This window comes from Boleophthalmus pectinirostris, unplaced genomic scaffold (assembly GCF_026225935.1).
Source record: "Boleophthalmus pectinirostris isolate CB_2022bp ecotype Guang Dong unplaced genomic scaffold, ASM2622593v1 HiC_scaffold_13, whole genome shotgun sequence".
In the NCBI taxonomy this organism is placed as follows: Eukaryota; Metazoa; Chordata; class Actinopteri; order Gobiiformes; family Gobiidae; genus Boleophthalmus; species Boleophthalmus pectinirostris.
The window spans coordinates 26,676,963-26,690,528 of NW_026571036.1; the positions used below are offsets into that span (position 1 = coordinate 26,676,963).

Sequence of the window (13,566 nt, forward strand, 5' to 3'; positions counted from 1 at the left end):
CATACCTGTTTTGCAGGGTGGTCAAGCCCCTTGGGGGCGTTACAGAAGATTAAGGTTACGTTTATATGATGATGGTCTGAACAGAAGACACAAAGGTGGCGTAGCGTCTTCACTTTTTATTCCACGTTTAGACAAGTGGAAATCTGTGAATACGGTGAAACAAAAGTGTGTGGAATTGGATTGGGTGCATGCCAGGCGGCTCAGTGGTGATGTATGTGACATAAACGTGTATGCGACGTGAGCAGATCTGACCAGAGTTTTGCGTCTTGGGCAGTGTAGACGGAAACACTACAGCGGCACTTATTCAACTTTTCCACACTGGAGGGTGGTTTCAGATTTTTGTGATTTTAAGCCCCAAAAACGCTGTCACCATCTAAACGAAAGAGACTTCTGATAAAATATTTAGTTGGTTTTACTGGCAAGCATTCTTGTGTAAACAGGCCCTAAAATGTTTGTTTCATATTCACTTTGCACCAGAAGTGGTTTCACAAAGACTTTTAGTATCGCAGCCATGATTTAGCCTTTATTTTTTATTGAACCGTATGGAATTGATTTGAAATATATCGTATTGAACTGTATCGAGATATGTATCGTATCGTGGCTTATGTATTGAGGTATGTATCGTATCAGCAACTTCTGAATGATACCCTAGAAACAACATTAGAACACAGATCACTAAATGTCTTTTATCATAGCAGAATAAGTAAACCAATGCATGTACTATATTCTCCTTTGTCCAGTGTGAAGCCTGAGAACTGCCTTTAGGACCTGAATACATAAAGAAATACAAAGAACAGTGCTCCATTGTTGTGTTTATCACCAGTTACGTTATTCATCTTTTAAGCATGTATGCAGACGCAAACACAACTATACTGATTTGTGTTTGTCACGCACCTCAGTTCTTCTCAGTCTTCTTTTGTGCGTCTTTATGTTTTGTTCAAAGCTTTTACATGATAGAGCACCAGGAGCAACACATAATCACAAAGATAGTCAGAAGAGTTCATTGTATTTTATAGTTTTGTTTTATTATAATCAGCAAAAATCTACACAGCAGATCTTAATGGAAAGGCAACAGTCTCCAAATACTAAATCAATTCCAAAAAAAAAAAAAAAAAAAAAACCTGGTGAATCTGACATTACCACTTGAATCTTGGAAATCTTAATCATGAATAAAAAAGGCAACAGAAGACATGGTGGTAAAGTAAAGTAAAATTATACAATTAATCTACTGCATTTCTGAGATTTATAGAGTAGGTTTTCAATATTTTGGGGACTTGACAAAAATCATATCATGGACTTTAGCTTAAAAAAATGCTCCATTATGTCACAAAACCGGAAGACGTTTGGAAACATGCAGATGACGACTTCTTTTGGGCTTTTTTGGTGATAGTAACTTTAAGAAAACTGAGAAAATGGGCCAGTTTTCTTGATTTAGACGTCATTGTATTCTTTCTTTTTTTCCTTTTAGAAATTTCCTATTCATTTGTCTCACTTAATCTGCGGAACATAAAGAAACGCTAAAATTACATCTTTTTTTGACTAACAGTTCCAACCAGTTTGTTGCCATGGAAAACTTTGTCAGGTTGTGAAGACGCTGCTCCTGAATCCATGGTTTTATCACAAGCCCACTGTCGGGAACTACACCGGAAGTCGTCATCCACATGTTTCCAAAAGTCTTCTGGTGAGTGTGAATAGAGTCTACTGAAATACAACATAAAATCACTACTTCTGTGTTTCAAAGTTTTAGTACATTGGGTTGAATTCTTATCAAATATTACAAAAGTGAAATTATATAATGTGTAAATTTTTTATCTGATCATGTGGAATTGAACTGTTTCAGAAACATTCAGTAAAAGCGTTTCCAGTCTGGGTCCTTACTTTACAGAAAATTGAGGTAACAATTTAGTTTAGGGACCACAAATTAAAGGTGGAGGGTCCGCTACCTGCTTGTCTCCATGAAGATGTTACTGTGTTCCCTGGAATGTTTCATGTTATGAACATCTAGCATTTATTATGGGTGTTTCTATTGCTCAAAATATAATAATTCCTTCTGTGAATAGGGCAGACTCTCCACAAATCTGAACTGTAATGTAGCGTAGTGGCGTCTCACTCAGGATAGACGGGTTTAATCTATACTGTGGAACATTCTACATTAAACTATAACATTTCCATGGAGACAAGCAGGTGGTGGACCCTCCACTGGAAATGTTATGCAGTACACCTATGCATATCAAGATAATATTTCAGATAGTATAAAAAAAAAACACGATTAAGAATATGGTGGAAAACATTTTTGTGAAATACATAATAATACTTTATTATCAGCAAAGATCTAATTAACCACTTATGATGTATTCACTTTTGCCCAATTACCACATTAAAGGTCCTATATTACACAAAAATGACTCTTGTGATACGTTTTATGTTATAATGTTGTAACCTCATCAAAAACAGAGTTGTGTTTTGTTTTATTCACACACACATTTGAGTAATCGTGGATTATTACATCTCCGAGGCTCAAAATGCTCCGCTCCACATTGTGATGTCATGAAGCTGCTCCATTTATCTTTAGTTCAGTACAGACTGCAATTCCAGGGCTGAAATGATCCAAATGATTCCAGCAAAAGTGTATGGAGTTTAAAACCACAGTGGAGCACTTCCTGTATTACATTCATCAGTATTAGTTTGTTCAGTTTGAGAGAAGCACTCCGCCTAAATATACAGTATTTGTATGTTAAATGTGTGAATGAAACAAAACACAAGTCCAGGTCTGTTTGTTTGTGATGAGGAAACTACATTATAAGAGAGATCAGAAAATAGTGTAATAAGGACCATTTAAACTAAACTGGAACTAAACTTGGAACTAAACCAAGGCTAGACAAGAACTAAACCAGGACTAAAGCAGGACCAGATCAAATCTACATTAGAACTTCAACTGTGCCCAAACCCAAAGTGTGAAGACACCATTAGTCTGCGTATTACTCCTAATCAGCCTTAAGTATGTTGTCCCTAAACTAAAGTGTTACCAAAATAGAAAAACATCATCAAGAATAATTACGTACATCCTGTTTTGAGTTTGGAGTTTGTTTATCACACAGAGTCTATTTCGGTGCAGTGAAGTGTATGTGACACAGGATGAAGCTCTCTTGTGTTCACAGGGCCTGTCTGATCGTCTCCAGACTCTTCTCGATGTTTTCCAGCACCTCCACCGCTGCCTGTGGGATTCTGGTGCCAGGACCAAAGATGGCGCAGACTCCGCTCTCGTACAAGAACTCGTAATCCTGCAAATAGAAACAAAGCAACAGTATAAGAAAAGGAAATGTATATCCTATATTATGCAACAATGACTCTTGTGAACTTTAAGTCATGTTATGATGCTGTTTCCTCCTCAAAAACACACCTGGAGTTGTGTTTTGTTTCATTTACACATGTTTGAGTAACTCTTTATTATTAGTCTGTCTACACATGGCATTGAGATGTCATGTGGTAATACAAGAAGTGCTCGACTGTGTTTTTAAACTCCACACTCCTTCACTAGAATCATTTGGATGATTTCAGTCTCTACTAAACAAAAGGTAAAAGGAGTTGTTAATTACCATTTGATGACATGACAAAGTGAAGCAGAGCATTTTGAGCTTTGGAGATGTAGACAGACTAATAGAGATCCTGCATGTGACATCACGGCCTTGCCCTGATCCACTTCCAGCGAGCCAGACCGCCAATCGACTGCCATTGTACTTAGATGTACATTGTACACTGAACTCAGATAGATTCCTTTTGCAACTGAAGGAACATCAGGGACATCGGTCTGACCCTGTCCAGGTCCGTATGGGATGGCGTCTGGACTTTTTTTTTTTTTCCTTGAGGCTTTTTAAGCAGCTGTGATGGGTTAATCGGGTGGGCACCCCCCGTATTTCGCACACTGGCTGCCATAAATCGGGGAATTTATGACCCGACAACAGACAAGCCATGTTACTAGAATGCTAGCTACAGTCGTCAGGGCTGTCGATATGGCGGGCGAAACAAAAACGGTCACATGATTGCAGGTTCTCTATAAACCAGAATTGCTCAAATGTGTGAAAGAAACAAAAGCTCACAAGAGACAATTTTGTGTAATATAAGACCTATAAGAGATCAAACTGTAATAATGATTATAGTATGATTAACTGAGACATTGTCAATAATGTGATCCTTCCATGTCATTTTATTGCTATTTGTATGTTCTATAACTAATAGAGGTGTAACAATAACCAAAGTATCATGATATCGTGATGAGTTTCTTTGCTTAAATTCATTGTTATGATGCAGCAATAGCCAGTGTTGGGGAGGAACAGATTACATGTACCGGTGTTACGTAATCAGAGTACAAATTATGAGTAACTGTATTCAGTTACAGTTACTGTTTCAATGAGGATGGATTACATAGTGGTATGTTCCTGTTTTCACATTTTGAGCTAAACCAGGACTAAAACAAGGACTAAATAATTTCAGGCAGCAGTGATCTCATAGAAATAATTTATATCTATCAATAATATTAATATGTTTAAGGAAAGTCTGGGCTTTTTATTTTGTTTTAGCAAACAAAACATCTTACGTTAACAGATCCTAGTCTTTGCTTCTCTACAGTACACTGGCAAAGGTTTAAAAAAAAAGAGGGAACTACAGCAACCATGATCATTTGCTCTGTTTTGGTGCAAACTACATAAAGAAATAACAGTTTTAAGCACTTTTAAGTAACATGTTCACAATTTTGTTTGCCTCCACAAAATATCGCAATAAATACCATACCGTGAAATGTATATTGTGAAACTATTGTACCATGAGATTTAGATTTTTTTTTATCGTTACAGCTCTAGTAACTATGTGTTAAACTGCTGCTTCTTGGTCAGGACTCTCTTGGTTGAATATAGGGTAAAGGTGTAACTTTTTGGCTGGAAGGTCTGTTACCTGCTTGTTTCTATGGACATGTCAGCTCTACTTTACATTTATTCAACTACATGCGGTTTTATAACTCAAAAATACCTAGAAAAACAACATTCTGACTGGTCTCTACAGATCTGACCTGTAACTTGGTCTAGAAAGGTTTAATAAATACCATACTGTGAAACATTCCGGACGAAGCAATAACGTCTCCGTGGACTAACGCGTTTGACGGACCCTCCACCAGTTAAGTTACACAATGCACGTTTAAATGAAAAATAATATTAACTCTGCTACACAACCACTCAGTCTAAAATCATACGAGCGGCTGTAGCGCTTGGAGACATCGCAGTGTACGGTTAATTAAATCATACACAATAAAAACATACAGTGTGAACCCTATTGCTCGTATTCAAAAGTACAGGGACCTCTAATTACCACACGCTGAACACTCTGTCCCCTTATAATGAATAAAATATGGGCTATATACAGACGCCAAAGTAGCAGTAACCAATTATACGCAGCACAAGCTTATCTTAGCTATACAGAAGCTTTGTCAAGAGCACTGCTGAATTCTGGGAAAAAATGATAAGGGGGAGTAAGTCTGGATAGCAATCACTTATGTGTCTACAATCATGTCAACAGGGTTATTCTCTCCGCTTCTGAACAGGGCTGGAGAAGATACACAGATAATGACAGTGGTTAGTTTGAATGGCACAGGAGACACAACAAAGGAAAGTTATCTGTTTGCACATTTTTTCTCGGTATAGTAATTTAGAGCTCGTTTTATGAAATGTTATAATTATGTAAATGATTGTGCTGTGTTCCGAACAGAAGCAGAGTAGTACAATTGATCTGGTGGGATGGTTCATTGTGGTCAGTCGTGCTTGCCCGTCTTCTCGGCTCGTGTATGTTCTTTTTATTATTTTTTAGACAATAGAATATAATTTTCAACACGCCATATTGATTTTTCTTTCATGGGCCCATATTACGCAATTTTCTGATCTATTATCATGTTGTTTCCTTGTCAAAAACAGACCTGGAGTTGTGTTTTGATCCTTTCACACATGTTTATTTAACTCATAAACCCTGCAGATTTTTAAGATGAGTTCTTGTCTCAAACAGAAAACGCTCCACCGCTGTGTTTTGTGTTGTTCAACTCCACACACCTTCACTAGAAACATTTGGATTGTTTCAGGGATGGAACTGCCAATCTCTAATGAGCACAAGGTGAAGATAGCTGTTATCTTAACTACCACTTTATGACATCACAAGGTGGAGCAGAGCATTTTGAGCTTTGGAGATGCCGACAGACTAATGTTACTAAAAAGGATTACTCAAACATGTGTGAATAAAACAAAAGACAACTCAAGTTACACACACACAAATACTTAGCCCAAAATATATTGTTCAGCATCTGTAATTTATTGAAAGACAAATTGAATGAGTGAAAAAAGTCCTAGCAAGTAATACTCCATTGATGTTGTTGTTTCTTTTGTTTCAACAAATTTTACTAAACAAAATAATAATTTACTAATTAAGTCCCATATTACCATATTTTTTTGGACTACAGTCACACTTTTTTCATGGTTTGGGTTTTCCTATGATTTATACTCTGGTGCGTCTTATATATGAAAATGTTCACACTGGAGCCTTGAGAGGTTCTAGTCTTGTGTGTGAGACTATCTGCTGCTCCTGTTCCTCCTGTACCACTGTCACTTCACTCTACTGCACATGTCTCCTGCAGAAAGAGCCTCTGTCCTGTCTGTATCACGTCAGTAGATCACACCATTATGCACCACTGAACAATTTGACATTTACTTGACTTCAGTAACAACTGAAACCATCCTGTCAGAAAGACCGGAATAATTCTAACTAGAACTGATGCTGAGTCTGACGACCGCGACACAGAAGAGGAAGCGTCGCTCTGTTTACCTCTGGAGGTTGAGGCCGAGTCGTTCAGAAGTGACACCGAGGATGAAGAATTGAATGGATTTAGTGATTTGGAGTGAGATGGAGAGTTTGGTAAACTTGTTCTGTTCTGTTGTTTATCTTATAGTTTATCTGAAGAACTGTTCATATGTGACGTTAACAGTTTGTTGTTCTCTCTTCTATTGTTATTACTAGAACTTGACTTTCAAGATCAAATGTCGGTTTCTGGTCTCTGATTTTATAAAATTAATTTCCCCCAAAAAGTGTGACTTATAGTCCAGTGCGACTTATAAACGTATTTTTCTTCTTCATTACGCAGTTTTTGGCTGCTGCGACTTATTCTCCAGAGTGACAAATACGGTACTCAAAATTGACCCCTGTGAGCTTTAAGTCATGTTATAATGTTGTTCCCTCCTCAAAAACAGATCTGGAGTTGTGTTTTATTTCATTGGCACATGTCTGAGTAACTCTTTTAACTCTGTCTACATCTCCAAAGCTCAAAATGCTCTGTTCCACCTTGTGATGTCATGAAGCGGTCATTTTCAAGTGAACATCTCCTTTTATATTTAGTTTAGTAGAGATTGGCAATTCCAGGTCTGAAATTATCCAAATGATTCCAGTGAAGGTGTATGTAGTTTAAAAATGCAGTGGCGCACCAGAAGAAATCGTAAATCTGCAGGGTTTGTGTGTTAAAAATGTGAATGAAACAAAACACAACTCCAGGTTTGTGACAAAGAAACAGCATTAGAACATAAAATAGAGTACTACAGGCTCTTTAAAGTGAAAGTCCGTGCTAGTCCTACTCCATTGTAGTTGTTTGTTTTGTTTCAGATAATTTTGTTTAATTTGCAGTCAAGTTTAATCTCTCCGCACAGAACGTTGTGTTGTTCACCACTGGAAATGGTTTCAAATCGCTTCGGCTTGGTTTCTTGTTTTCAGTAATTTGCCGCTCTGGTGCAGCCTCTCAAAACCTCAATCCGTGAAGTCTTTAAAGAGGAAACTAATGCATATGACTCTGCAGTGTAACTAAATGAAGCGCTCACATGGGGAAAAGAACCACTGAAAATTCCATTGATAATCTGTAATTAGTCAATGTTGATGGATTCAGGGCAAATGTATTTAAAAGGTCCTGTATTACACAGAATTGACTCTTGTGAGCGCTTGGCCATGTTATAATCTGTTACCTCATGTGCTGTGCTTCATTCACACATTTTTGAGTAACACTTTATCATTAGTCTGTTCACATCTCTAAAGGCCAGCTCACATCGAAACGCGGCACGCTGAGTTCACGGAGCTTAAAAAGGCTTTAACACAACTCTCGCTGTGTTATAAATTTGCATTTTCTCTGCAGATTACTTATAAAATAAAAGACACAGTGCGAGGCTTTGAGAAGAGAGGAAAGGTGCTGATTTGAGGAGGTCATATTGAGTTGAGCGAGAGGAGAAAAGTTTCCCCGCATGGAGAGAAGCAGGAGAGGAAGAGGAGAGGAACAGGTGTTCTGCCGAATTGAACAGCGGGGCTTTCTTTACCGCATCATGACATCACAAGATAATAATAATAATAATACAGGATTACTCAAACATGTGTGAATGAAACAAAACACAACTCCAGGTCTGTTTTTCATGAGGAAACAAGATTATAAGATGACTTAGTTTAGAGATTGTTTTCAAGTTACTACAGTTTACCTTTAGTTCAGTAGAGCCTGACAATTCCTGATCTGAAATCATCCAAATGATTCTAGTACAGGTGTACGGAGTTTAAAAACACAGTGGAGCACTTCCTGTATTATCACATGACATCACAAGGTGGAACAGTGTTTTCTGTTTGCGAGAAGAACTCAGCCTGAATATGCAGTGTTTGTGTGTTAAACATGTGTAAATGAAACAAAATGCAACTCTAGGTCTGAACAAAATGTAGCCCTTACTGACAAATATAAAGGTGGGCAAGATATAAACCCGAGGCACACCGACTCAATATATTAAAAGTCCTTTATTAAATGTTTCAACCAGCAAGATGTTCTTCATCCGTGCATAAGGGTCAAACAGGTCTCACAGGTGTCATTAAATACAGTGACATTGCCATCATGTGACAACATCATATGACTATAGGAAAAAGAATCCAAAAAGGTTGGTCAACCACGAGGAATGTATAGGTGACGGGCAGATCCACAGAACAGAAACAACATACACATGACATGTTGGAGATAGGTAGGAGTGTTCACCACATATGCAATAATAAATATACAAGTAAACAATCTGACACAATCTGACACCACTGGACCACAAATCAAAACATCATATACATTAAGAAACAGTTTCTTAATGTATATGAAACTGTTCAGCAGAACACTGAATAATCCAAATCGTCATTTCGGCCCAGATGTTGTGTGGACTTTAAAGTTACAATCCAAAAGGTTTCTTTTTGAGACAATTGACAGTTGGCCAACCTTTTTTGTTTCTTTTTCCTATCGTCATGTGACGTTACCACATGATGTAATGTAACTGTATTTAATGACACCTGTGTGTCCTGTTCTACACTTACGCCCTGAAGAAGACCATCTTGCTGTTCAAAACGTGTTGGCATCCCTCCATGTAAAGGACTTTCTAATCTATTCAGTTGTTGTGCGTCGGGTTTGTAACTTGCTCATCTTCACATTTTTCAGTAAGGACTACTTTTTGTTCCAATTTCAAGTTTAACCCTCGTAGAGCACCAGTACTGCTACTTTTGAATTTTTTATGACCCAGTGAAGCGCTCTTCTTCATCTGACATCTCCAGGTCTGTTTGTGATGAGGAAACTACATTGTAAGATACAGTAGATCAGAAAACAGAGAAATATGGGCCTTTTTAACCTTGACATCCCTAGACTCAGTGTTGGGACTATTACCCATAATGCTCCACTTACCTGAGGTGGAATGACCCCTCCGCAGATCACCAGGATGTCGGGGCGGTTAAGTTTGCGCAGTTCTTTGATGAGTTCAGGGACCAGAGTTTTGTGTCCGGCCGCGAGAGTGCTCACGCCGACACAGTGAACGTCTGCGTCCACGGCCTGCTGAGCCACCTCCACCGGAGTCTGAGAGGAACACAACTCACAATCAAAAACAAATAACAAGGAATACAAGCTACATGAGCAGGAAGCAGAGGTGGAAGAAGTACTCAGTTATGTTAGTTAAAGGTGCATTGTGTAACTTTTCTGGTGGAGGGTCTGTCAAATGCTTTTCTCCATTGGGAAATGTTATTGCTTTGTCTGGTATGTTTCACAGTATGACATTAAACCTTTCTATCACCACGGAGACCAAACCAAACCAAGTTAAAGGTCAGATCTGTGGACACGTATTTTTGAGCTATAAAACCAAAACTGTAATTGAATAAACATAAGATAGATCTGTTTAAAGTCATACTGTGGAACATTCCAAGCAGAGCAATGGCATTTTCATAGAAACAAGAAGGTGACGGACCCCCTAACAAAAAGTTACATAGTGCACCTTTAAGAGGACAGATACCAGAGCAAAAAAATAAAAGTACCACAGGAAAAAAAAAAACAAAAAAAACCTACTGAAGTAAAAGTATAAAAAAAAAAAAAAATGTTTAAAAATGTACTTGAAGAGTAAAATGTATTTTGAGATCTAATAAACCTTTGAATATGCTCATTTTGACTGTCAAGTACTTTTATCCTATATAGTACACTTTTTAGGTATTTGTACTTTATTATGTTCCACCACTGGCAGGATGCAAGATTCCTAGTTCCTATTTGCTCCTATAACTGCCAGCCTTTGTGAGCTTCATTTGACTGGAGCTGAACGCTGTGGGTGACGTCACACTCACTAGTAACTCCATTTCTTTATACATTATATGAGTAAACCATTTTCTAACCATACGACCCATGTGCTGCAGCTGCAATGAAGTAATAGCCTTGAATCCTGTTTGTTTTTGAAATATAAGTGGATATATGACAGGCCTCTTCACTACTACTTCACCCTACTACGTATTACTATAACATATATTATTCATTGAGTCCTCTGTGTTGCATCAGTGTGCGGTTTTATATGTGGAGGGCAGAGACAGCGTGGCTTCTATTCTGCTCTGTACAGAATTTACAAAGAGGTTAGTATGGTAAAAAAAAATCTGTATTCATACTGCATCTAACTGTGCCTCTGGATCAGACCCTGAAAAGCCACACTACATTTATACGGGGCAGACTAACGACAGTAAAGACAGTATAAGGCTATGGTATTAACATATTATAGTATCGGGAAACTGTTTTGAAGAGAAAAAAAATTTAAAATCTGGTAACGTATGTTGAAACTGAAATAGAAAAAGATGGAGTCCACTCCCCATTCTGACATTCCTTCATTACGACATGTCTCTATTTAGACATGCCAGTTTTCCAACAGTTTTTAGTATCTCTATTCTGACATGTCATACAGTCACTGACAAAAGTCTTGTCGCTTGGGTGCAAGTTGACCTTTAGCTTCCATATGAGCCATTTTTAAAACCAAAGGATTAATTCAAAGTCAGGTTATTATTAGCTGTTGTGTCTACAAAATGGATAAATGACAAGACTTTTGTCAGGGACTGTATTTGGAGTGTCCAAATTGCAATGTGTAGCCAAGCTTGGCCATTAGTCACCTACATTTAATTGATTTGGCCAAAAGAAATAGGGGCCTAATGCGTATACAATCAAATTTCATCGTCATATATGTGTATGTGTACCGTATTTTTCAGACTATAAATTACGCTTTTTTTCATGGTTTGGGTGTTCCCTGCGACTTATACTCCAGTGCGACTCATATATTACAATTTTCAGCCATGAGAGGGCGCTCTAGGCTCCTGTGTCAGTATCTAGACTCCTGTACCATTGTCACTTCGCACTCTACTGTGCATGCCTCCTGTAGAAAAAGCCACTGTCCTGTTGCAAATAGTGAAATATTCAGCAGAAAACGGTAATCGAGCAGCAGAAAGAAAGTTTGGAGTGAGCGAGGAACTTGTGAGGGACTGGCAGAAAGCAGGGATGGAGAACACAGCTTCATGCAACCAGGCGGGTGCACCATGTAACTTTCCTGGAAGTCACTGGATGGATGGACAAAGCCTGAACTTCAATGACAATTGAAACCATCCTGTCGGGATTCAGAAAGGTCGGAATAATACTAACTGAAAATGATGCCAAGTCTGACGACAAATATGCAGGAGAGGAAGCGGCGCTCTGTTTACATCATGGATCTATGGTTTATCTCTGGAGGTCGCGCAGAAGTGACACCAAGGATGAAGAATTTAATGGATTTAGTGATTTGGAGTGAGTTTGGTAAACTTATGTTATGTTGTTTATGCTATAATTATCTGAAGAACTGTTTATATGTTACATTAACATATTAACCTGCTGTTCTTTATTCTGTTGTTATTACTATAACTTGCCTTTCAAGATGAAATGTTGGTTCCTGGTCTCTGATTTTACAAAATACATTTCCCCAAAAAGTGCGACTTATATATGTTTTGTTCTTCTTCATTGCGCATTTTTTGGCTGGTGCGCCTTATACTCCGGAGCGACTTATAGCACAAAGGGCCCATGCAACCTCTGTTTTAGATTATTTTTTTCTCGAAGGCTGGCCTATGCTCTTTTTTGAAATGCAAGACTGTTTCCCATGACAATCAGTTAGGACATTTTCCCACTGTCTGATCTCCTCTGTGGCCCAAGTCTAAAGAAGTTCATTTGGTCTTCTGATATTTTATGTAATTCAGTTCTTTTTTCAGACCAAGGGTTTGTTTTCATACCTGACAGTTTCGACTGCTCACTAGCGCTCTTCCTCAGAGTGACCTCACGTGAGCACTTTGAGGAAGAGCACTAGTGAGCAGTCGAAACTGTCAGGTATGAAAACAAACCCTTGAATTATGTGGCCCAAGTACTCTCTAATCAAGTGCTGTATAAAAGACTATCATAGTAATTAGGGGTGTCAAATTATCGCGTTAATTGCGATTAATTAATTACAGTCATATTTAGCGCGAAATGTTTTTTAATTGCGTTAATCTCATTTTTAATCTCTAACTTTAGTGTTTCTGTATGCGAGTTGCTTTATTATAAAACCTGTTTTTATGTGTTGTTGGGACAACAACAACACACACACACACAAAAAAACACATTTATACATTTTTTTATTTCGGTAATTCCACTCATTGCCGGAAACCCACACAAAACGCGCGCAGTAACAGCGATGTAAACGTCATGTTCACGTTTGCGGCGTCAGTCACACAATTGACGAGGTCGAAAAGCCAGTAGAACAGGTGCACAGGTAAAAACACATTCGTGTCTTGGAAATTCTTCTCCCGACGTGAAATATAAAAGAAAATAACAAATATAAAATCGCCTACAACTTAAATGTCACTGGTGAAAACAACCTGCATAGACTCATGATGTCTGCACTACTGTCCTATAGTGACCTGCCACATGAGGGGACACGCACACACACACACACACAACACACACACAAACACACACAAACACACACCTTCATCATCGTCATTAACCTGAGAACGCGCGGACCACGTTTCCTTCCGTAGTTACTGCGCGGACATCGACTGTGCTCCCGTGAGCCGCGTGTGGATCGTGTTTTCTCGCGTACGCTGCGTAAACCGCGCTTCCTCCTGTGCGCCTCTAAACCAGAACTAACACCAAGACTAAAACCAGGACTAATCCAGTCCAGGACTAAACCAGGTCTAAACCAG

General features: G+C 38.4%; 1 protein-coding gene across 1 annotated transcript in view; it reads right to left on the bottom strand.

Moving 5' to 3' along the window:
• Positions 1 to 1,080: 1,080 nt before the first annotated feature.
• The window catches only part of mmut (methylmalonyl CoA mutase), a 61,760-nt gene continuing 49,274 nt past the window's right edge, over positions 1,081 to 13,566 (bottom strand). Inside the window, exons 12-13 of the mRNA XM_020918489.2 lie at positions 9,755 to 9,922; positions 1,081 to 3,281 (exon numbers count right to left, since the gene is read on the bottom strand). Coding sequence (XP_020774148.2) covers positions 3,153 to 3,281; positions 9,755 to 9,922 — 297 coding nt within the window. The 3' untranslated portion in view covers positions 1,081 to 3,152. The remainder of the gene's footprint in view (positions 3,282 to 9,754; positions 9,923 to 13,566) is intronic.